The sequence below is a fragment of the Polistes canadensis genome, unplaced genomic scaffold (assembly GCF_001313835.1).
Source record: "Polistes canadensis isolate GaletaPanama2010 unplaced genomic scaffold, ASM131383v1 scaffold_278, whole genome shotgun sequence".
Lineage (NCBI taxonomy): Eukaryota > Metazoa > Arthropoda > Insecta > Hymenoptera > Vespidae > Polistes > Polistes canadensis.
Window position 1 is genome coordinate 86,119 of NW_014569825.1, and position 25,936 is coordinate 112,054.

The following is a 25,936-nucleotide window of genomic DNA, read 5'->3' on the forward strand; positions in this document are numbered from 1 at the left end:
ATTGTGCCAAGAAAGTAATGGTAATTTGTAGAAAATATCCTCCACGTTTTATCATTTAAAGCGAAACGATAAATATAACAAATGGTGTTCTTATTTTTATTCGTTTTTCGATAGGAACGGTTCTTTAAAGTTGCCAGTTTCCTCTTACATATTTCACGCGTTTATATAGATAATATAATCTATTTGTTACAGCGGATAATATCTTGAAATATAAATCACTTTAGAAATAGGGTAAATTCGGAAAATGTTCCTTATAAGCGTAGACAAAGTGTACACCGGTAACTAATAGACGTAGATAAACGTAAAATGTAATTATATTAAAAGAGTTAGATGCTGCTAACATTTCGCTTTCGTGCCCGCCACCCCCGCGTTGATCATTAAAAAGGTATATACAAAGTATGCGAATACCTAAGTCATGTAGATATACATAGAATCTATGTACATGCATATATATATATACTTAAACACTTGCGTGCAAAACTGTCGATCGCGTGATCTCTCGCACAAACATAAATGAAATCTTATTCCTCGCGTTACATTGTTGTTAATTTTCTTTATTTTTTCTACTTTATTTTTATTATTATTATTCGAAAAATCAAAGGAAACGAGAGAAACGTAAAAATGGGTTAGCAGCAACGGCGTATAAAAATTTGTAATTGATTCTAAGTTCGAGAAAAAAAGGTATACCTTTTTGTTTTACTTTTTTTAATAATGCATTAAAATAAATAGCCTTGTTGAATTCGAAATAATTCGTAAAGAATGATTTTTTTAATTCTCGATTAGTTTTAATCACGACGATGAGTGTACACCATTCGTAATTATGCACGTGAACTCATAGGTAGAAGAACGCGATGAAATGATGAGTATTAAGTTACTCGTATGGTCTAACACATACAATAAAATATAGAATATAAATCGTACGCAATTAAAATTATTATATTTAAGAAAAATGAAACGTAAAATGCAACAACGTTAAAGTATGTCGTTGCTATACTTCTCTATTGTTTTTGTATTTAAGTATCATACGCGTATATTTAGTGACAGACGGGCCATATGGGAGTCAGTTAACGATAAGCTTTCATCGATTATCGAAGCCATTGGTTGTTCTCCGATAGCAAAAGCAACGACAGCAGTCTCCGGAGTATTCGATTCGTTGGCAGTGCTAACTCATCGTTCTCTGAAATTTATCATAATCATTCGAAATCATTTGTCCAACGTGTTTAAATCTTTGTCATAATTCGATTCGATTAAATCTTTTCGATATATATATATATATATATATATATTTTGTTATTCATCATTTCTTTTTTCTCTTTGTCAATAGTTTCATTCGAAAAAAATTAACTTTTTAAATATCGCAAGCAATTTTTACTAAGGAATTTTGTGCAATATTGCAAAGTGACCGTGAAGTGATGAACGTGCAAACGTAAATCGTGTTTCCTCGAAGAACGAAGAGGATATCTGTTCGATCTATAATAAAGAAAAAAAAAAAGAAGAAGAAAAAAGAAAAAGATAGATAGAAACTGACTGTACAAACATGGACTTGGCAAGAATATGCCAACTATTAATCACGTTCTGCGTGTCGATGTACTTTCTGCTCTTCTACGCCGGACTATGCATAACTTTTTATTTCTTATGGATAGACAAGAACCACTGACACATAATGCAAATTGAAATCTCTCGAAATGTGATTATTCTTTAATAATATAATTTCTATCTCCACTGTGTGTTCTATCTTCATTTCGTCAACGGGGAATATGGTAAAGATTACTAAACGATTCAATTGATTATATTACAACGTGTCTTCGTTTTCTTTGGATTTTTCAACGTATATAAACGAACAAAAAAAAACCCAGATCAAAAATAGAAAATAATTTGAAAATACAATATAAAAAGAATGATTTGCATATTCATTATACAGAGTGGGCCAAAAAAAGAAAAAAGAAACTACGTAAAAATATAAGTAGTAATATAATATAAACACTAAAAGTTTATTTATTTGTTTGTAATTTCTTCTTCTTCTTTTTTTTTTTTTTTCGTATGCGATAATATGCATATTCGTACGTGCATAATCTAACGAACTAGCGTAGATGCGAAGGAACGAAAGAACGAAGAAACGAACGAATGAACGAACGAATGAACGAACGGGCAGGTGAGACGAAGCGGAGCGGGACACACAGGGAAACAGCATAGGAATAATAGTCTAACAACGTTCTCTGTTTCGTTCTATAGTCCGCTCACCTGCGGCTTTTATACCGGGTGATCAATCACTCTTCTTTCTCTCTCTCTTTCCATTTTTTTTCTTACGTCATTGATTTAAAAGTATTTTTAAATATTCTTCTTAAAGAGAATTTCTACGTGTTTCTTAAATAAAACAAATATATATTTCATTTGTTGTTGTTGTCGTTAAAAGAAACTTTTTACGTTAACCTATATTAGTAATTTTCGTCGATTAGCCAAAAGTCTTGAAGCGGTGAATTTGATAAGGCTAATAGCGATACATTATTCGTCGTCGTAATACGTGATTATCATAAAAAGTTATCGTAAAAAAAGACAAGGTATATTATCGCGTTTTTTCTATAGAAAGAAAGTCACGTTTAAACGTTTCAAAAACAAACGCGATGGAATATCATTAAATTCGTTTTACTTGAAATTAATAATTATCTTTGGAACAAAAATTAGAATCTTATATTTATGTTAAATAATATCTTGAATTTTGGAAACTGTTTAGATAATGGTAATACAAATATAGAATTTTTTCGTTGAAGAGATAGAAATTATCATCTTATATTACGTATATATTATTTTATTATTAGATAGATACTATTGTAAGTATAGTGTTAATCGTAACACCCGGTATAGGGCGTCATAATGGCCATAGCGTCGGCAACTGTAGACGGTGTTGTGCCGGCGGCGAAGCTCGTAGTGAAGTAGTGACCGATGCCATAGGATTCAGGTGTGTTGTGTGTGTTCTGTGTGTGCCCCCTTCTTCTTCTTCTTTTTATTTTACTTATTCTTCTTATGCTTTAACTTCAACTTCTTCTTCTTCTTCTTCTTCTTCTTCTTGTTCACCTTCTTCACCTTATTCTCGTAGTCGATAGACGCTTTCAGTTTAACAGAGGTAGCCCACGCGAAACACCGGGTCTTCTTCTTTCTCTATCTTTCTCTCTCAGGAATAATAACGAATACAAAAAATCACCAGTGAACTTATTCTTTTTCTCCTTCCTCGCACGTGACACGATGATGAATCATTCGATATCGAATAATACCAAAATTAAATCCAAAGTGTTCCCTTTAAAACACCTTCCTTTTTTTTCTCTTTAACGTTGTGTTCATTCGAAGTGTAAGTAAAAGAAAGTATCATAATTTTTGTATTAATATATGTACTTGTAATTAATCATAGAGTAAATTGGTTTTGATTAATATCCTAGAATATTTTTGGAGGGAAATTTGTAGATGAAAAATTAGTAGACTTACTCGTTATTTGGTAATATGGATTATTAATTATTAATAATCCATAGATAGAATTACTTTTCATTAAGATATTTCACATAAGGCAACCTTTTAATGTCTAGTCATTGTTTCCTATGATCTATCGAATATTATAAAGACGTCGAAAGTTTATAAGCCACGTCGCTTTCATCAAACTCGATATCGTTCATTAATCTTCGAGGAAGGAGAATCGGTCGAGCAGTTCGATCGTCAGTAAGATTATTATTGGAATATTTCATCGGAGAACTTTCCGCGAGTTAGAAAGATTTCTATTAGATAAAGTATTAAATAATCCAAACAGAAATTATTTTCTCTATCGTTAAATTTAAATATATGATTTTCTTTTTAAACTTTGATTTGTCCTTCCAAAAAGAGAAAAAAGAAACAAAGTTGTCTTGAAAGTAGTCTTGAATCTAATCGAACGTATATTCTCGTTACGAGTAAATAATTAACAGCCAATTATAAACGATATCTAAAATGAGATGAAGTTTTTAAGTAAGTAAAGTAAAATAATCGTTGGTTCTACTTTACTGTTGTTGAATTAACAAGAGAGAAACGTTTTATTCTAACATTCCGAATGATAATTCGGTTGAAACGTTTTCGCACATCTTCACAAAACTTGGAGCATATATCTGTATATCTATCTCACTTTTTCTTAAAAACAACAATCATATACTTTGATTTGTAAACAGTGTCAAAAGAGAAATAGAAATAAATGTATTATAATTTATTTGCAAATATTCTAATCGATAGATTGAACTAAAAAGATAACATGGCAAATCTTAAATTTCAAGAAAGGGGTTTCGAATTTTGAAAAGATATTTTTTGAATTCTCTTAGACGTTTTCCTTCAAAGTCTCTCTTTCATCCAGTCCACCCATTACTGGGTATTCCCCTCTCTCTTTCTGTCCGAGCAGAGCCAAACTGGAATTTGTTCCATTCATGGAACGTCGCGCAAGCTGCGTTTCCAGAATGGCGGAGGATCGTACGCGTGGACATATATATATATATATATATACATATATATATGGAATACATACGATGGCCCGTGCCATTGACCAGCTAACTCAGCAGCGCGTAAAAAGTTAGAGCAAAGCGGTGCTAATAGTTTTAACCATACGACTTTTTTTTTACACCGTTTCGAAATAAGCCTAATTTTGTAATGTTCCCGTTAACAACAACAATAACAACAAAATTCATCCATCTATTTGTTCGATCAAAATTCTAATAATAATAATAGATCTTATCTATGAAGTAGCAAAATATCGATAAAGATTTCATCGTTAAATCATGAGCTTAATAATAATAATACAATTCTCAGAGTGTCGAGAATCGTTATACTTGACTAGTAATCGTGAGTGAAATTGTATGTACTAACACAAGAAAAAAAAATAGAGAGAGAGAGAGAGAGAGAGAGAGAGAGAGAGAGAGAGAGAGAGAGAGAGAGAGTAAGATAAAGAACTTTTATCTCGAGTGAAAGCATCTCGGAATAAGTATGATACCTGCAATACTACCAAGTACTGTATAGATATACGTAAAGCGTAGGCACAAAACGGTAGATGTGTAATTATTAACAAACAAGTAACAAGTTCGTAATGCGAATTGTTTTAACGTTGTAACGTTAGCGTAACAATAAAAAAAAAGGTCGGAACATCAAGGGGAAAAAAGAGAAGGGGGGAGGATACGATATAAAGTATAATTAAAGAGATAGCAAAGATAAAGTCGAGCTTATCGCAAAGTCGGCGTTAGCGATAAAGATCCGATCGATGCTTTGCGTTATTCTAAAGGTTTACCTATTTCTAATGGGCTTTTTTTTCTAATAATGTTTTTGTTGAAAGGTTCGAGAAGAAGAGGCCGATCGCACGCTAGAACTTGTTGCGGGGAAGATCTTCAGAGTCTTCAGACATTTCACGTGATTGGACGTGCCGAAAGACAAGAAAGTCCAACTGGAAGCACCAGCAATAACAACAATAATTCCAACAGCAACAATAATAATAATCACGGACAGGATCAGCCGATAGTCGACTACAGAAGATTGGTATTCATCAGCTCGGATTCTTCATCCGGTCGCGAGGAAGACGATGCAGACAGCAGTTGCTCCAGTTCCTCTTACTTGAACGGTTTACCACGCGGCAGTAGCGGTAGTCACGCTCAATCCCTCGAGGAGGATTGCGATTGGGATTATTTCGAGAGCGGTTCCATACCAGTCGTCATTGGTGGTACCACCAACACCAACGTTGCCACTGACTCCAATATCTCGCAGGATTGGAGTTGTTGTCCTGGACGTGGATCATCCGCTTGTCGAGTAAGTTTTTCGTCTATCTTCTTACCTCGATTCATTTTTTTCTATGCATGCACAACCTTCTTCCACATTTTAGCTTTATTTCAAATGATAATTTTCTGATCGAACAATAATATTATTATCGGATGTTTTATCATGGTATTACTCGACGATCATATAAATTGTTCTCCAATACTTCGAGAGACAATAAGTGTACAAGAATTTTCTCGTAAATCAATACTTTTTATTAGACTAACGATGAAAGATAGTGTGTTAGATAACGGTAATCGATAATAAACGATATTGGTACGTGATCACGCATCTCTCCAATCCAGTATTATTTATTCTTCCATTTAGGCTTGCGGGGGTTCTGGAAACGCGAACGTACTTCCGGTGCCAGTGCCCATACCAGTCCCAGTACCATATCCGGTCCCAATTCCGGCAGCTCTCTGGACCGGTGATTTCGCAGCTGCAGCCTCCTCGATGATAAGTCGAGCTGGAGAATCTGAACCTGGAACGTTGAGATTGAGAGGAGAACCAGGTGCACCTTGGTTCGCTTGGCATCCAAGATTTAATCAACCTTTGCATCGTGGTAGACTCGATCCAAGACTGACAGGTATCTTCGATCCAACCAGTTGTACGTTTAGACCAGAACAAGTGATCGGTCCACGTTTATACGAGTCACCCATCGAAACATCAATTTCATCGGCTCAGGAATCTCTCGGTCATCATCATTTGGGAAATACCGGTGGGGAGACGGTGACCAATCGCGATAATAATTTAGGAAAGTCTAATTCAAACGTGGAAGACAATTTGATGAACGAAACTTTGCCGAATAAAGAGCACGTCGAATCGACAGATAAGTTAACTGAACAGAAAGATGATTCTAACGTCGTCAATGTGGACAAACGCGTACAAACCGAGAACAGAATGGAGGAAAATGAAGAGGAAGAGGAAGAGGAAGAGGAAGAAGAAGAAGAAGAAGAAGCTGTTTGCGAGGACTCTTTATCTTCGTCATTTGAAAGTAGGGGCCAAATAATATATCAAAGATCTCACGAGGATTCTGGTAGCTCTTCTGGACGTTCCTCGGCTGACAGTAGCGACCTCGAAGAAGATTCTTCCTCGCATAGATTCTCCAGAGTGTTCGTTGTAAATGATGATTCTCTTACCAGCGACAACGACATCGAGGACAACGGTGAAGAAGATGATTCCGATTCGGCTAACGAAGGTGGTGTTACTTTGAAACGTGTCAGTGCTTTACCAGAAGAAGAATCCGTGATACTGCAACACGTTCGTTTGTTAAACGAGGATGGTAACTTTGAGGATATCAATGGAAATCAAACTGGTAGGAATAGATCCGAGGGGGAATCAGAATCAAGGAAAGTTAATAATCCAAATGATAGTTCGAATTCGGAAAAGAAGAAAACTCGGGATGGGCAGCATAATCATGTAGAAGTCGAAAATAATGATAGAGTACCTTTGTTACTCGATCATCGATTAATTCCAGAAGAAATATATTTAGCTGACGAGAGCGAATCCTTGGGTAATAAAATAGAATTGAAATCGGTTAGAGTCCTTGATCCTGATAGCATTGATGCAACTTCGAACATTGGTGTAATCGATGAAACTTATACGAACGACGCTAAATCGAATTCGGAATTCATTTTTACAATGAATTCTATTAAGAAGTGCGAGAAATCGATTGAAATCAATCGGATATCGGAAAGAAATAACGAAAATGATAACGATAACGATGCGGAAAGTGATTTGTCAAGTTCCAGTGGCAATTGGGATTCCACTATAATACCAGACTCGTTGGAAATATCCAGAGAAATGTCGAGGGACAATTCGTCAGATGAAATTCTAAAGGATATGAATAAAGATGGTCACGAGGATGACAACGTAGATGAAAAAGATGAACGTAGAAACTCGTCGAATGATAAGAAAAACGATTGCGAAAGTCAATCGGATAAGCTTAACGTTTTATCAGAGTTATTAAACGACAAGATATCAGATCATAAGAAAGATAATAACGAATCGAGTCAGAGCGTTATCGGCAATATGTTTTTCTCTTCGATGGAAAGTTCAACGGGTAACGAAACAACAACGACAGGAAGTGAAGTGAGTAGCGACGAGCTTCACGAGTACGAGGTCACACCGTTGTACGATGGCAATGCAACAGCAACCAGGATTACAACTACGACGACGACGACGACGACGACGACGACGACGATTTCCGCCATGAACGAAGAATTATTGCTGTTGAATCGAGAAGAAATGGAAAATACATTGGAAAGTATAAATGAGTTGGAGGTTAGCGAGATCAAAGAGGAAGAAGAATCGTTAGACGATAAGTTCTCGTTACATAATTCCAGTACAGAGGAGAGTTTTGGTGCCAGGATAGAAGGGAAGAAGGAAGAGAAGGAGACTGGAAAGGTGATAGAGGTGGTGGGTAAAAACGTGGGTGGAAGGAAATGGGCAGGTCGGGAGGTAAGCAATGTTATATCTAGCAAAATTCAAGAGATCTTCATGAGCGGTGAACGTGCCGAGCGAATAACTGAGACTGCGCACGAGCATTCGCAAGAACACGGCTCGTACACGGTGAGAGGTGAGAGTCCTGCTTCGTGCGAGGTAGTAGGAAGTAAAGTCGGCGGAGGTGGTAGTCGCGACGGTGACGGTGACGGGGAAAACGACGGCAGCAGCAGCAGCAGCAGCAGCAGTGGTGGTAGTAGTAGTAGTAGTAGTAGTAGTAGTAATGGTGGTAGTGGTAAATGCGATGATAGTGATGGTGACTCGACGGTGGGGGTATCGACACGGTTTCGCTCAGTCGAGCGACGCCCGTCCACTCGAAAGGAGAATGGATTCCCTCCTGCCGCGTCAACGAAGGATTCGACAAGAGACGACAACAACGACAACGACGACAACGACGACGACGACGACGCACCACTTTGCTACTTTCCCTCATCGACGATTCCTTCGAGCAATACCACCGGTACTAACAACAACAGCAACAACAACGCTAGATATAAGAGCCTCGTGATGATTACCCAAGAAGCTTCGTATCAACCTGTGAGCGTGATTACGTCGGACACGACGACCTTGTTGCAACCGGATGAAGTCCATTCGGCTGGTCAGGGTCTGGCCGGGTATTTCCAGCTGGCGCTCGAAGCCGTAGCTGAACAGCCTCACCGTAAAACTGGCCAACCACCTCGAAGGCCTCTCATGGTGAAAAGATTGCCGAGCAACGTGACCGCCAATCATTCCGAAGCAGAAGCGGACAGTGGTTTGAGCGTGGGTAGTGCCAGCGAGAGCGATGACGTTTCGGTTAAGAACGCTAGTAAAATAAATAATCGTTTGGAAGGCAACAATAGCGAAGATTCCACCCAATCGAAAGATCGTCAAAGTAACAATGATCATCAACGGGATGGATTACGAGCACGTGTGCCTTCCCAATCGAGCGACGATAACTCGGCGGGTGGTGGGGTTGTTATACTCGAAGAAGGATTAGCTGACGACGATTCCTGGGTCGAGGAAGTATCCCACGACGAGGATGAGCCCGAAGCTACGACAGCGACCGAGGAAAGTTCCGAGGACGAGGCCAATAATCTTGGAGATCGAGAGGAAGAACTTCGAGGATATCACAGGCAAGCTATCGACTTTACTCTTCATACTATTGTCGAGGAATCCTGCGAGGAGAGCGAAGCCGAGCCCAGTTTGGCTACAGGTAGTCCGTCGAAAAAACAACGGCCACCGTCTGCCTCCGAATTAGAAAAATATTTCTTTTTCGGACTCGGTGGCGATGGAAACAATTCGAGCATGGGATCTCGCGAGGTCGATAGCCTCTCCGAAACTTCTTCGATTTATTCGGAAGGTCTGGAATCTCTTGGACAAGACGAACCTACCAGCACAGCTTCGAATGCTAGTACAACCACTGGCTGTCAAAGTCAAGAACGATTGAATTCCAGCGATGGATTTCTCAACTCTTCCAGATTGGAAAAGTACTTTCTATCGGAGTTTCTTGGATTTGATCAAGATAGACGAGACTCCGATGGATCGGTTGGTAGCGATTCCGAAGGAAGACCAAGTCCGGAAGCTCAACGAAGGAAACGTCTCGTTCGTGCTAGGGGTACCGGTCGATCCCACAGTTCTTCTCTCGACAATTTATTGGCCTTAACGCAAAGCTCGCAAAATTTAAGCTCCCAAAATTCTCTGCAAGACTTAAGTCTCAATCAAGATTTACAGGAAACACAATCGGAAGGATCTTCGACCGAAACGGACGGCGCGGAGGATGGACAAACTGCGGCTTTTGGTACCGATGGTCAATTCGACACGGTCAAACGGAAAAAGAAAAAGCCAAGAAATTTGGGTACCCAGAGTCCTCGTGTACCAGACGACAGGAACAAAACTCCCGAACCAAATAGAGAAATGGTATTGGTTGGAGAAGTAGTAGTAGAGGATGATACGGAAGCTGCTAATTCGGAAGATTCTGAAAGAGCTAAAACTCCTCAACCGGAATGCGCGTTGTCTTCATCGTCATCGCCATCAGTCATCGTTGGTAATGCATCGACGACACCTTCTCCGCAAGTAATTGATTCATCGAGAAATCTTCTCTCAGTAACCTCGGCCGATTCTATCGCTTACAATCAAAGATCTAAACAACAATCGAGAGATTCCGGATTCGTAGGTAGTTGCGATGATCTTTTGCAACATCAAAAGATACCCGATGACGTGCAAATTAATTCCGAAGCTAATCAAGAAACAGGAAAAGATCGTACGAGGAAAGAAAGTAACGCGAGTGTTCGAACAATCGACGAAATCATTTCCAACGAGACGACTATTGTTGGTAACGAAATAAACAATTCGACAAAGATCGATCATCCGATCAATCCCGCGAGCACTACTTTGCCGCACTTGCCAAATGCATCCCTATCGCGAAAAGATAGCTTTAACAATTGGTCCAGCGACGAGGAAACGAATCTGATGATGTCCAAGATGCGACAATTTTTCAAAACTATGGTTGCCAATTCGAACGGTCAAGGTCAGAATGCAACCAATACAAATTCAAGCGGTGCATCGCCGGCACCTAGTCCACGATTACCTGGATATTCCTCTAAGGCAAGAATGTGTCCTCAAAATCGTACGAAACCACCACAATTGGTATACTTCGAGAACGAATTAACCAGATTAATGAAAACCGTACCGGGGATACGAGACGAACAAGTTAGAGAGATAGTCGAGTATCTTAGTTCCGAAGATACGTGGTCTGATTCTTACGACAGTTCGGATTATACCAGTTCGGATTTAGAAGGGGCTGCAGGTGGTCGTCGTTCGGCATTGCAAGAACAAATTTCTCAAAGTTGTCAACAGATCATTAGCAAATTCGATACTACTGCTGGTGATAATATTTTGAACGATAAAGAAACTAAGGAAGATAATAATAAAAATGGATCTACGATTCAGGCACCTTGCCTCGGTAGGGACACGGCATTCGTTTATCAAAAATTGGTACAGAGTTTCACAAAAATGGCAGGTGACGGTGTTAGTTCCGATACAAATTCGACACCTCACAGCAGTCCTCCTTTAATCGCAAAGGTTATGCATCATATAGGCAGTAGATTGGTAGCATTGATGCACGAGGTGTCCGAAGGTGGTCCAGCTGTCCAGCATCATTCCGCAACAACATGGAGAAGATATTCGCAACATCATCGGACTCCGTCGTCGGCTTCAACGACGGAGGACGATGACTCTACGTCGGATTCAACGAATGCCACATCTTCGACGCACCTGCAATTACCTAGATCTAAATCTCACGATCCTTTGTTACTGATCAATAATCATCCGAGTGCGTCGACCGGGCAGGAGGGAGAGGAAAGGGAAGCAAGCGATTACGAGAGATTCTCCTGGCGAGGTAGTTTCGAATCGGCTTTAATGGCAGCGGACTCGAGAACGAAATTAAGTTTATTAGCTTGCAGCGGAGATGTCAGTGGGGTTGGTGCCAGTGCTAGTGCTAGTGCCTTGGCAATGGCAGCCAAACGACGTAGTGCTGGTGATTTGTTGTTTAATCCTAGGAGCTTGTCGAGAGAACAATTGGATAGAGTTAGAAGTTGCGGTTCTATCGGTGGTGGTAGCGGTGGGGGAGGTATAGGAGGKGGAGGATCTATCGAGGAAAGGATTTGGAGTAATAGGAGAAGATCATCTGTTCCCGATGCTAATACTAGAGGAGAGTCTGGTAAGTCTCCCTTGTAAAGTCAGGCTTTACCAATCGTTTTTATATGCTGAAACCTCGGTCTTTGAAAATATATAAAATTAGGTGCATCGGCAGGTGACGAGGATACCGAGGACGAACTAGAGTACGGTGGTGGTGGTGCTGGTGGTGGTGGTGGAGAATCTCGTGCAACGACTCTTCCTCGTGGCATGCAATCGGCTTTAAGCGCAGCCACGAACTCTCTACCACGTTTACCAGCTTCTACTACAACAACTGGCCTTACGACAACATCAACGACCTCATCGCAAATGCATAAAGCACATAGCGTCTATCATTTTCTACCGCAACACAGTGGCGTGAAATCGGCCAGATATCGACCGCCCGGATTTGCTAGGAATAGTAACGTAACGGGAGCCATTGGTGGTCCGAAACGAGCGGTCAGTGCACCGGGTTTGCAGGTCTCAGGCTCGCAAAGTTCAGCTACCAAACGGGACAATTCTAGATCGAGAAGGCAACAGGCTATCTCCCTCACCCCTGGTAAATTAAACTTTACGCTCAATTTTTCTTTTCCTTGTCACTTCACAAACTATTGCGTAGACTATTATTACCTTATCTTATTATTTTTTAGCCAATAGTATTATACAATAGCAGATATCGATATTACGACGTTTTTTTTTTTTTTTTCTGCTTAATGCACATTTCGTTAAAACGCAATAAGAGCAAAGTCATTTGACTGAAACTGAATAGGTATATGCATATATGTGTTAGTTCGCAAAGTTTTGCCGTTTGAACGTAACAGGTGTAGCACGCGTTGCATCCGTATCAACTTTCTCTCTTTGTTTTTTCCCTCTCCCGTCCAGCGACCTAACGACATAATCGATAATCCAACGTGAGGTCGTGGCCTGCGTATGCGTACTGTTCGACTTTTCTCAACGTTTCTCATATCTTTGCACGTGATTCACCCTCGAAAGATAATCTACATTATTCTAAATTGATTTATTTAATAGAATGAATTTTATTTGCAACATTTTATAAAATAATAATAACGTATAATTAAGAGTACCGATTCGTTAAATATTTGAAGCAAAGAGAGAATGTTTCAGAGAAAAAGAAAGCGTATCACAGCATCTCGATCTCTTTCCAATCTCTTTTACCAATCGGAGCGATCGAAGAATTGCAGCATGCACGTGTATAAACGATACAAGTCGGTGTCTTCATTCTTTCACTGTTTTTTGAATACTCTCGACAAACTTAAATATTGATGCATAAACGAATACGAGTTTCGAGTTTAAAAATGGCAACTCGTTTTTTTTTACCGACAGAGTTACTTTTTTGTTTTTTTCTTTATTCCAACCGTTTCTTTTTTATTCTCCGTTTTATGTCTCAGTCGCAAATTAATCTCTCGTAGAGAATCGTGTAATTAATCAAACGTTCCTTTTTTCTCTCTCTCTCTTTCCCTCTCTCTCTTTCCCTCTCTCTCCTATTTCATTTAAGTATCAAAGTAATAAAGTGTTGTGCGTGTTAGAAGATAACGCGACGTCGTGTTTTAGTTAGTAATATGTATAATAATTTAATTTACACATGGGTTCTCTTTACCTACCAAGTCCCCCACCCACCCGCCAGCCCTCTTTTTCTCTCTTTCTCTGTACCGATGAAATTATCTTGCCACTCCCCTCAGTGGTCGCTGCTTCGACAGATCAATAACTGAGAAAACTGACGTAACTCGTAGAACCCCCATACAAAATTTATGACGAACAACGAACGATGGAAAAATATGATACTCGTCCCGTTATTTAATATATTTTATATTCCACAGAGTTTTGCGCTAGACAAATAAATTTTATTTCTTTTTTAAAACATTTTTTTCAAGAGCAATATAATTATAAAGTAAAGAAGATAATTAAACATTTACAAGCGTAACAACGTTATCGGTTGAGTTTGTACTTTTACAAAATAATTTCTCTATGTTTATACCTTGCAGTTTTTTCTTGCTCTAATAGTTCGTAGAGACGACTACGACAACGTTCCGACAAAAGAGACTCACAATGAGAATTTCACTTTAATTCGTTAAAGATGGAACGATGGTAGTAAAAGAAAAAAGTTTTGAGATTCATGCGACATGACACGTTATTCGACTATTTCTCGCGTTCGTTTCGTAACGAGGAAGAGAAACTTAAATACCCTAATATACGAGTTGCCATACCTAAAAACATCTTCTGTATACGAGTTGTGTATTCATCATTCTTACAAGTCTAACCGGGTTACCTGAATAACTTCTCGATCCGCAAATGTCTTCAAGAATTTTCGCTGAATGCACAACTTTTCTCTATCGTATCTTCAATTTGAATATTAAAGTTTCAAAATCGATATAAAATGATCATTAAATGATTTGCAAGTATTTAAGTGGATAGCATCTTTTACATATGCAACTAGTTATAAATATATTATGTTTGAGATTATATTATTTTAATATGAAAATGATCATCAAATTCAAATTATTCAATTTTTCAATCTTTATCATATGAGGTTTCAATATTTTTGATTTTTTTTATTATATTTAATTATGTTTAAAATAAGTATAACATTCAAAAAGAGTAGCATACTTAATAGAAAGTTAAATTGGAGATTATCTATCCATTAATTAATTATCAATTATTTCCTTCTTGTGAGGTATACCTATGTAAAGAAATATGAAAAAAAAAAAAAAGAACAAAAGGATAATAGTTTGAAAGGTAAGAAGGAAGGAAGGAAGGAAGGAAGGAAGTAAGAAACATCCGTTAGGAATCGGTCTTCGAGATGCGGTATTGAATTTAAAAACGTGTCGTAACTTTGAAGAAACATTGCGCGTAGCGCAATTTCTCGTGCGCAATACCAGACGTTAGTCGTTTTAACAGAAGCGTAACAGGTATATATACATTTCGTACCAGCCACACCGTATATTCTTTGTATTTGTACATACGTAGGGCCGCGGGGAGAAGGGAGGAGGGGGGGGGAGGGTAGTACCGTATCGTTAATAATACCTTGCGTGCACGTTTTATACTTTGTACTTCTCTTCCAAATCCTTATTGACTTACAACATTTTTCTTGTTATATATTTTTGTTGATTTAACAATCAAATCTTGATGGTATTCGCAATTAAATTTATATATCAACAAGTAAATTCAAATAATATTTATTATTATTAAATAGATTTTATATTTAATAGATTTGATTAAACTGAAAGATTAATGAAATGCTTAATTTAAAAAAAAGTCAACTTTCATTAAGTGTACCTTCCAATAAACAGTAAAAGTGAAACCTTTCTACGTGTTACCATTTTTGTTCGCTTCTTTCAAGCGAGATAGAAGCTTCGAAAGCGAGTTATTTAATTATCCAACGATAATCCTACACACACGACGATCTATCGCAAGAGGGAAAGGTTAATTAACGTGAGACATTAAGCTGTTAATTAATTGAAGAAAAATATAACGGAAGAACTATCTTTTTCGTTCGTTCGTTTATTTGTTCCTACATTTGTTTAAATATGTCCTCGCAAAAAGAGAACGTTGTTTTAAAATATTCGAACAACTAACAGAAGTACAGTTTCACAATTTCTCTCGTGTTAATTCCGAGTAACGGAAAATGATGCTCGATCGCCAATTAAGCGAAACTTTGTGAAACTTTCGCCATATATAACTTGTTGCCATATGCATCTACGGGTATTTTCGTGCGTGCATAAGTAGATGCATCGCGTTTCACATAGGATACGTATAACCTCGGGAGCACTAGAATTCGATTAAAACTATATGACGGATGAAATTTTTCGCATAGTTTTTACCATTTATTATGAGACGAGAAAAAATACCGATATCGAACTATCGCAAAATTGTTTAACATTAATTATTGTCCAATCCAATTATTCCAGATAATGTTAAACAATAAAAACACGTGGATATAATTTTTGTTTAATGATATATAAAATGAAAAGACACAAATGAATTTTCCTATAAACACTTTCTCTGTTTGAAGATTCAAATCTATTATATATTATAATATATTAGAATAAATTGGAACGACTTAATCAATTGTTCATTCACACGATGTGCATAAAATTGAAAGTAATTAATATTAATAGATAATAATAAATCGTGAATCCTGTCGTCTTTATGTAAATTACGAAAAAGGCAACTTTCTCACCGAAAGTATTAGCTAGATGCGCGTTGAGAGTTTACCTTGACACAGATTTTCTGCAAACAACGTTCTTAGACATTGCAATCTCTGCTTATCTGCGTCTCCATACTAACAAAAGATTATAGACATTGAAAAAGATTTCTACCAAGTTTATTCATATCTTCCGTTATTCGCCACGTTTTATCTTTCAAATTCATTATAGATGAAACTATTATTTTTGTTTAAACACCCTTTACGTTTTCCCCATCCACTCGTTATATTTCAATCGATTTCCGTAATAATCGAGAAGACCGGTTTTTCAACTTATTCAATGACGTACAACTTCCTTTTTTTTTTTTTTTTTTTTTCTATGATATATTTTATTCGAATAGACAATTTCCAAATGTAAACTTTGAACGATGATCATAGTTTTTCACGGCCTTGAACGCGGAAGTTAAAAGATTGTTATTCATGGTAACGAAATGGCAGGAAACTAAAATCAGTTTTATCAATGTTGCTCTCGTTCCGTCTGGCAGATTATAAGAAGTGACTATTGGACAAACGAGCTCGTTAGTACCACGAACACAATTTGTTCTCGTTGCAGTTTGATTCATAACTCGTACGTGTGTGCTCCTTCTTCGTCCAATTACACGTTTTGTTTAGTGAAATTATTATCGTCGTTTAGATTTCAAATTACTACGAGAGATCATTCTTTTTTTTTCTTTTTTCTACAGATCTAGAGAAAAAGAAACGCGTTTCCAATTCAAAGCGTGAATCTGTGTTTCTTCATTTATAAAGGATGGTTTTTTCTGTTCTTTATTTTCAAGGAATACAGTTTTACTAAACGTTTTGTACTTTGAAAAAAAAAACAAAAAGTTGAGAAAACTCGAGGCGAATTATGCTCAAGGGTTCTTGTTATTCAACATTCGAAGTGTTGGACAAATAACGAGCTGGTTTTTTAAAGTGGTGTTCTTTCTTTCTATTTCGTCTACCAGCATACTTCGTTTTATTTTTTCTTTTCTAGAATTATATTATCGTTGGTGTTAAATTTGAAATGATTATAGTAACGACGATTTACAATTAATATCAAATTCGTGAGAATAATATTGGTCAAGAGATTTGAAACGAGTTAAAACAAACTTAAAATCTTAGAATCACGAAAAATGTTTAAGGATTCTCGTTATTATACTTTTAAAACGCAAAAATATTTCTCTCGAGATAATATCGGAGAAGACAAAAGTTGTTTATCGAAATGGTGTTCTTCCTGTTGTATACCAAAGTATTCTTTAACTTCATCATCCTCGTCAACGAAAAAACAAATTTCATGTTTGACGACGACGTCTCCTGGAAAGCTAAAAAACGAGGATGAAATAGAAGAGTGGAACGATTTCGAAATTAATGAGAAAACTCGTAGAAGACGTAACTTTCTTTCCCTTAACGATCAATCGAAAGATACCAAAGTTTTTTATAATTCTCAGAATTTAAATCTCGATGGTAACATTATTTATCGAGAAAAGGAAAGAAAATTGTCATCGAATTCCGATACCGAGCCCATATTAATTAATTCACCGATTTTATGTAAAAAGGATAAAAAGAATGTTACATTTCTATCGGACGATAATAAAATAGACAAAATAAATAGTTCAAAGGATATCGCAATTACGATCGAGGAAATAAAATCTAGTTGGTTTAATCAAAAATAGTATTGTTATATTTAATATATGAACCGTTTATTTTGAAAGTGGTATAAATCCATTTGCATTATTTTAGTTAAATTATTCTAAAATTAATGTATATAATCAAATTACATATCGATAAATTAATAGAAACATTATTGAACTTGATATAATTAATGAATATTTTTCAATTAACCAATATGCAAACCTTGAATTTTCTCGAAACAACAGAAAATGGACTTACACCACTTTCAAAACTAAACGGTCCATATATTTATTTATTCGGTCAGTATTAATATATCAATTAATAATAAATATATAATTAAATAATGGTCATATATATATATATATATATATATAAATGAATCAAGTTGGGCAATGTCAAATGGTATGTTGCACAAATATTTGATTAAAAAATACATAATCATTAATTTGAAATACCGACCCGATAAATTTATCCTCCGAACGTTCGATTGTCTATGAATAAATAATAAATAAAATGAAAAAAAGAAATATATAACAGAGAATAATATGGGATATTATTTTTACAGATGATGGAAGTAGTTTGTCGGAGGCGTGCAGTACGCCAATCATCGGTGCAGGTTCGCGTGCAGCTTCTAGTCACACGGTCATGGATATGGACGATATGGATCCTGGATTGCATTCTGGACATCTCGCGACTCGTGCTTCTTTGTCCAGCCTTGGAGTGAGTACACGTCATCCCGTATGCGTCTCTTCCACGCCTTTAAAACTCGAATGCGATTGCAAGTGAAAGTTCAATTCGACCGATTTGCGTAGCACAAACGAACGAACGAACGAATAAACGAATGATCAAGGAACTCGAATAAATCACCTTTATCATTGTTATAGGATGTTAAATTAATTATATTAACTATAATGATGATTTTTGTTTTGTTTTAGGCACGATCGGATTCAATGGCATCGGTTTACAGTGGTGCCGGTGAAGGTAGATGCTGTAGATCGGTAGTAGTTACCGGTGAAGTAGAATTTGCATTGCAATACGATTACAAACATCTCACGTTTGAGGTGCACGTTACCAAATGCAAGAATCTCGCTCCAGTTGACGTCAAACGAAAGCGATCAGATCCGTAAGTATTATGAAAACAAACTTAATCAATAATTTACGTTTCCATATTTCACAAATCACACCTTCCTTTTTATTTTCGTCATGATTTTGTTCTGACCCGCAGATACGTAAAGGTCTATCTCTTGCCGGATAAATCGAAGAGTGGTAAACGTAAAACGAAAGTTAAGAAGCATACCTTGAATCCAGAATTTAACGAGACATTAAAGGTGAGGAGAAAAATCATTTAACTTATCGTTCGATCGATCGATCGTAATCGAATCGATAGATATTTGCTCGTGTTAGTTGTATCGTGTCCTGCATGAGAATTAGATTTTCGATGGTTCGCCACAACGACGTTTCAGTTTCACATGAGCCTGAGCGGTTTGGAGACAAGGACATTATGGCTGACAGTATGGCACTCGGATATGTTTGGACGAAATGATTTTCTTGGAGAAGTACGAATGCCATTGGAGAATAAAATTTTTGACGATCCTACCCCAAGATGGTATCCCCTTCAGGAAAGAGTAAGTTTTTCGTTTATCGTTACGTATCCTTTTCTTTTCTTTTTTTCTTTTTCTTTTTCTTTTTCTTTTTCTTTTCGTGTTCTTTTCTCAAGCACTTTTCTCTGGTCTAATTGTTCAACGATTAAAACGCTAATCGCGTCAGACAGTAAGTGCAATAATTCGACGTGTTTAAAATATCCTTTGTATTTCATTTGTTAAGTAGATACTCGAACATTATTTTTTCTATACGACAAATATCTCACATAGAGGAATATTTAATGTTATTTCATTTTAGAATTATATTGTTAAATACACTGTCATAATTATAAAATGTGCATAGATTATTCACCCTTTTTTTTTTTTTTTTTTTTTTTTTTTTTTTTTTTTTTGAAATACTATTACATTCATTCTATTTTAGCGAAACACCACGTTTGCACGTTGTTTATGCAATTATAATGCGAACATAGATATCTCTCGAGCATGACGACGATTTTTTCCACTGTACTACGATTAAAGTTGCACCGTTATTATGAACAGCTTACCTTCTTCTTCTTCTTCTTCTACACTAAAATAATATTCATTTGGGGGCCCTTTTGCTTAGAATCTTATTTTCCATTAATCTTTAATCTATTGAAACAAATAATCTTCTTCTCAAGCGTGAAAAACATTAGATAGAAAAAAAAAATCAATTATATATCCCTTTGTTCTCGATGATCAGTGTGTGTTTGTATGACTGTGTGTGGTAATCGAGGGCAAAAAATAAATGAAAGAAAAAAAATGTACCGTTATTCAACGGGTAACTATTATCCACAGACAGAACCATTCGACGACCCGATCGCTTACAAAGGTGAAGTAATCGTTGGTTTGAAGTTCGTACCACCCGATCCCGCACAACAACAAGAACGTGAGTTGGGCTCCGATCATAACAAGGGTGCTTCCAAGTCGAGGAAAAATTGGAGTCGTGGTGCATTGCACGTTCTCGTTAAGGAGGCTAGAAATTTGCAAACCAGAGCTAAAAATTCTGGAACCTGCGATCCCTTTTGCAAAAGGTATATCATTATATTCTAACTATTTTTATTTTCATTTTTATTCCGATAATAAATCAAACGAAGAAAAATCTTGAATCTCGTTATATACATGTATACGACGTAACATATAACATTAAATATAGCATATCTAATATTATACCTTATTATACTAGGTGAGTCACGGAACGTGATCGTTTCGAAGTAACTCGTAAAATATAAAAAAAAAAATGTTTCCTCTGCATAGTTAAACCAAATTATTAAAGATACATACGAAACTTTGTTTAAAGTTAATTTATCAAATTTATATATTATTTTTATATTATGTTCGAAGTAATACGAAATTGATGGTTAACCCAGTAAATTAAGGAAATCTATTAAATACACATGTATATAAATATCTCACATAAATATTTGAATTCGTAGTTACCTGCTACCGGACAAAGGTAGATCTGGTAAACAAAAAACTGGTGTAGTTCGTCGATCAGGTGGTTCTCCAGTTTGGGGTCATACTTTCATTTACAAAGACGTCAGTTTGCAAGAGTTAGCCGAGCGAGGATTGGAATTAACGGTATGGGATCACGATCGTATCGCCAGTAATGAGTTCTTAGGCGGTGTTCGTTTCAATCTTGGTACCGGTAAGTGACTCTCATCTTTCAATTTTTATATATTAATCATTCTTACTTATATATAATAAACACGATCAAATCTAATTCGATCTTACATTTTATATATTTTCTATTCTAGGAAAACATTATGGGAAACCAGTTGATTGGATGGACGCAACGGGCCGTGAATTATCATTATGGCAAAGTATGCTCGAAAGGCCTAATTTCTGGGTCGAAGGTGCAGTGACTTTAAGGCCAAATCTACACAATCATGGCAAAGCTAATGGTTCTTAATTAGATTCATCCATTATCTATGAATTATGATCGAAATTATTCATTTGAATTCGATCATATTTCTTTTGGGGTCACAATACTAAGCTCGATTATGATATGAACTTCCATAATATACATACATAACATTAATATCAAATTTTAGTTAATCGTTGTAAATAAATTATTAGGCGAGATGTGGTCTCGTTTATTCGACGATAAATTATAATCAGTGCCTTTCGGGATAATTAACGAAAAAAATAAATAAAGTAAAAGACACTTGGTGGTGAAATAAAGTACGGAAAGTAAAAGGAAAGGAAATATTCGAATGAATGAAATAAACTATTCCCTTCTTAAGGGCACACGAAAGTGTAGTATACATTACGTATATACTACATTTGAATGTATATGAAACGAGACCGATCATGTGATCAATATTATATACATATACATATACCTACATGTATGTAATACTTCGATCTATTTTCTAAACGCTTATATACATTCGTATTACTTTCCCGAACGTAATTTGACAAATTTCAAAACAAAATGATCAATTAATATATTATCGTATACTATATATACGTCAAACTAATACGATTTCGAATTATAAATTCGAAATTTTCTGAACGTTCGTATAATATAATATCGGAAATGTGTATCGACGTTTTTTTAATGAACTTTAATCAAATATAATACGATATATTAAAATGACATTTGAAATAAAATGGACCAACCGTCCGTGGTTTCAAACGGGCGACATTATAATTCTAATTTGCGAAGGGAAGATCTTGAAGAAAAAAGTCTTTCGTATTTTATATAAAATATTGCTTACTTTTGTTTTTCTTTTTGATTTTTGTTTCCCTGCCCCCCCCCCCCAATAACAACAAGAGTGCCAAAAAAAATAAAAGAAAATAATGAGAAAACCTCTCGCCGTGTTTGAAACGCATAATCGTGTTTAAAAAGTAATACAGTATACGCCAACACACTTACCTTTCTTTTTAAAAGAAAGATGCTTCCAGAGTGTACAATACAAACGAATAAGAAGGATAGAAATATTATTTGTTCAATTTCTACTGTCCTCGTCGTTGGACAAGAGAATTCACGGAACGGTATATTTAAGGATTATTAAATATGACCGATTTCCGATATGAAAAGAATAACTATAGGTATATATATATATATATATATANATATAAATAATATTCATATAGATGTGTTATATTTATACATATATAAATATATATATTGAAATTATTAATCTCAAGAACGGTGTTAGAGACTCGAGTAGTCGTCTTGCATCGGTGAATTTATTTTATTCGGACATTATTGTTATACTTCGAAATGAAAGACAAACATTTTTGCTGCATAGTATAGCGATCATTATTATATAGAATATAATTATTATTACAAATAATATTATTTTTTCTTTATTTTCTTATATTTGATTACAGGAACAAATCGAAAGGCTGAATCGATGTATTCTTACTTAAAAAAAAAAAAAAAAAAAGAAAAAGAAAAAACATTCGTAGAGGGATATCTTCAATTATTACGTATTACTATAATAATATTAATAATAATATTGATTATAAGAGATACCATAATCGCGTAAAACGCATAGTTTCATCGTGTAGTGTAATTTTTTAAACAACAGGGTTATCGATTTATAAACTATAAACTGCCTTTTACCATATACATGTTATACATCTATGTATAAACACACACACACACACACACACACATACACACACACACATATATATATACATAGTATATATTTCATATAGAGATTCGTATGGTGCGCAGAATGGGAAAATAGTAAGTTGGTATGTGCGTGTCGAATATATTGAATTAAAAAAATAATACATATAAATAAATAATTCTTGAGAAAGAAAAATAAGTGAAAATAAGAAACAAGATAGCTGCAACAGCAACAAGAATAATAATGAATTTAAATAACACATGTGCATGTGACAATTCTTTTTGTCTCTTTTCGGTATACGAATCGTTCGATATACTGAATTTGTTGCGTATATATAATAATATCTCGTTGTAATGAGTACATATTGTGTACATTTAAGGACCAATACTATTAAAAGGAGATCGAAGTTTTTTGCGATAAATTGTTTGATTTGCATTCGACTTTTTTTTCTCTCTTTCTCTCATTTTGTTCCTCTCTCCAATCATCAAGTAAAGTAGCAAAAATTGAATATAATCACATTCGATTAGAGATCATGCGAAACATTACTCTCCAAATGTATTGTATATTTTTATTAGTTTCATAGATCCTTGTTGAAAATAAATCTATTACCTTCCGAATTTTTTCCAGAATAACGATACTTGCATTTTCCGAATGCACCTGTATTTGTTCGATTGAAACGACAAAAAGAAAAAAGAAAGTAATCATTAGATCGATATTAAATTTGTTTCTATTATAATATATATATATATATATATTGATGATAATTGCATACCTCGGTGTTCTTGAGGCGTACGATTGGTAACTGGTAACGGTGTATATTTTATATTAAAATAAGCATCATCAAATTCATTCGGAAGTGGTACATTAATGACATTATTGTTTGATTTATTGGAGAAAACTTTAACCGTTCTCAAATATCTTCCACGATTTTCGGCATCGTTTTTTTCTTTGCTCGTGACTGCACGCGAATCGAGAAACCGTAACGTCGATGGTAAAACATATATTGCATAAAGCCTGTAACGTTCGTAATCGTTCTCGTCTGTTGAAGTTGGATTTGTCAGCTGATCGGGACACCCTGGATTTCCTAAAAGACTCACGTAAACTATCATCGGACAACATTCTCGTATCTTTTCTAATGCGTCATCTATATCAGTTATCTGAAAAATAAATTTACAAATTGCATTTATCACGAATTGATTTATTATGAACTTTATCCTAGTCGAATTATCTTTCTTTTGTTCGATTTGTCTATGTCTTTATTAAGTCAAAGAAATTTAGAAATATTTTTAACAAAGAGATGATTGAAAAAATAATGAATTTATCTAACTTCTAATGTAAACTAAAGACCCCCTGAATTTCTTTATCGAATAAATTTTATCGAAATGTCACGATAGCAGAGTTATAAAGTGAACGACCGAGAGTTTCCTCGCGATAATCTGACATAAGAAATTATGAATGCGTATCTCGCGTGCATGAGTATTCCATATTTGATCATGCTCTTTCCTGATTTAAAACGTACCTCGTGTGGAATAATAATATTATTATGCGAAATCACAGCAATATAATCTACGTTATTTAACTTGGTCTATCTTAACTTGTTAAGATAGTTAACTATGATATAAAGATAAAACAATAGGAAAAAATAAATAAATAAACGATGCACACGATGCATTACGAACAAACCTTATTGTTATTCAGGCTTAAAGTAGTCAGACATGGCATAGACGGTAGAGTTTTTAGATCGCGAAGCTGATTATTATCCAATATCAATTCCTCCAGCCTTAAGAAATCCTTTAATCCCGTAATCGATGTTAATTCGTTGTAAGAAATATCCAAACTCAAACAAGTACACCCAACGACACGGACCAATCCTCCAGGAATTCTTTCTGCCCGTTGTCCGGTGTACCAAGCCTAAAGAAAGAGTCGTTGAAAAAGGCACTCAAACAAAAAATCAACTCGATCGAAATTGTCCCCATGATATGTATTTATCTTTTTTAAACGATTCACTAACTTTCCTTCCATTATTTTCGTACATTTAGATTAATTCACGAGGGTATTACCCGTTCACCGTCGATCGTCAATGCACTCCTATTAAAATCTTGCTGCTTTTCTTCCGCCATCTTGTACTGTGTATGTCGCATGTGCGTCGTATAATACTGTAATCCGAGATTACATTTTTTCAACCGACGAGACAACACCGGACAGAGATATAAACTGTTCCGAGAAAGACTCGTGTTTGCATGATTTTTATCAAATTTTGTATACATTTATTCCTACTTTTGGTATATTTTTCATGAGACCAACAACACGGCTCGTTGGTCTAGGGGTATGATTCTCGCTTAGGGTGCGAGAGGTCCCGGGTTCAAATCCCGGACGAGCCCTGTTTCTTTTTTTTATTTTTTTATTTTTCTTCTCTATTTTTTAGATTTTTAAATATAGAAAACTTAATATATTTATTTACATTAAATAATATCTATTAAAATGAAATATGAAGAAATTCCATTATTGTATGTTAGATAAAACTGCATAACAGAGATCTGAATTATCGAATATTAATAAATAATTTTTCTTATCATTGGCACACACTTGCAGATGACGTTTCAATTTACTTACCGCAGGAAAGTTGGCATAAAACCTGACACTACTTGCTATTGAAAGTTACTAGGAAATAAGAAAGTTTAAAATATATTGAAATTCTAGTAACATTGCTAAGCATCATATCGGTAATTGTATTGCTCTACCTTTGTCTCATCGACAGTCGGTAATACGACTTACGATTGATTGAAAACAAAAAATAATAGAAAACTTCATTGCTTTATTTAGAGATTCGTTTTTTTCAATTATAGATTTTAAATATGCAATTAATGTACAATTAAGAATAGTTATTCATTTTTTTGCTACTGGTAAAGTTCCATGCCAACTTTTCGGTTGTAATTTAC

The 25,936-nt window shown here is 35.5% G+C and overlaps 2 protein-coding genes and 1 non-coding gene across 6 annotated transcripts in view; 2 read left to right on the top strand and 1 right to left on the bottom strand.

The window, feature by feature from the left end:
• The window catches only part of LOC106791021 (serine-rich adhesin for platelets-like), a 35,705-nt gene extending 13,247 nt beyond the window's left edge, over window positions 1-22,458 (top strand). For 2 of the 4 annotated variants that reach the window (XM_014756355.1, XM_014756356.1), the window contains exons 9-18: window positions 5,330-5,796; window positions 6,130-12,001; window positions 12,083-12,514; window positions 18,354-18,508; window positions 18,724-18,911; window positions 19,014-19,116; window positions 19,252-19,413; window positions 20,206-20,441; window positions 20,844-21,055; window positions 21,165-22,458. In XM_014756355.1, coding sequence (XP_014611841.1) covers window positions 5,330-5,796; window positions 6,130-12,001; window positions 12,083-12,514; window positions 18,354-18,508; window positions 18,724-18,911; window positions 19,014-19,116; window positions 19,252-19,413; window positions 20,206-20,441; window positions 20,844-21,055; window positions 21,165-21,319 — 7,982 coding nt within the window. In that variant the 3' untranslated portion in view covers window positions 21,320-22,458. The remainder of the gene's footprint in view (window positions 1-5,329; window positions 5,797-6,129; window positions 12,002-12,082; window positions 12,515-18,353; window positions 18,509-18,723; window positions 18,912-19,013; window positions 19,117-19,251; window positions 19,414-20,205; window positions 20,442-20,843; window positions 21,056-21,164) is intronic. The other 2 variants (XM_014756357.1, XM_014756358.1) reach the window with 2 other exon arrangements.
• A 94-nt stretch (window positions 22,459-22,552) lies between these two features.
• Window positions 22,553-25,353, bottom strand: LOC106791025 (leucine-rich repeat-containing protein C10orf11-like). The gene is made up of 4 exons (XM_014756366.1): window positions 25,058-25,353; window positions 24,681-24,908; window positions 23,770-24,154; window positions 22,553-23,654 (listed from the first exon to the last, which is right to left on the bottom strand). Exons 1-4 carry the CDS (start codon window positions 25,262-25,264, stop codon window positions 23,575-23,577), a joined length of 900 nt encoding a protein of 299 aa, XP_014611852.1. The 5' UTR covers window positions 25,265-25,353; the 3' UTR covers window positions 22,553-23,574.
• On the top strand, window positions 25,307-25,378 carry Trnap-agg. The gene has a single exon. It is a non-coding gene; the product is annotated as a tRNA-Pro (tRNA).
• The last annotated feature ends 558 nt before the right edge of the window (window positions 25,379-25,936 follow it).

Bases quoted from the DNA above. Each gene is read 5' to 3' on its own strand.
- LOC106791025 (XM_014756366.1), bottom strand. From the start codon at position 25,264: ATGTATACAAAATTTGATAAAAATCATGCAAACACGAGTCTTTCTCGG. The intron at 24,155-24,680 runs GTTTGTTCGTAA...TTTATTTTTCAG, and splicing joins TAAGCCTGAATAACAATAAG to ATAACTGATATAGATGACGC. The intron at 23,655-23,769 runs GTATGCAATTAT...GAACAAATACAG, and splicing joins TACGCCTCAAGAACACCGAG to GTGCATTCGGAAAATGCAAG.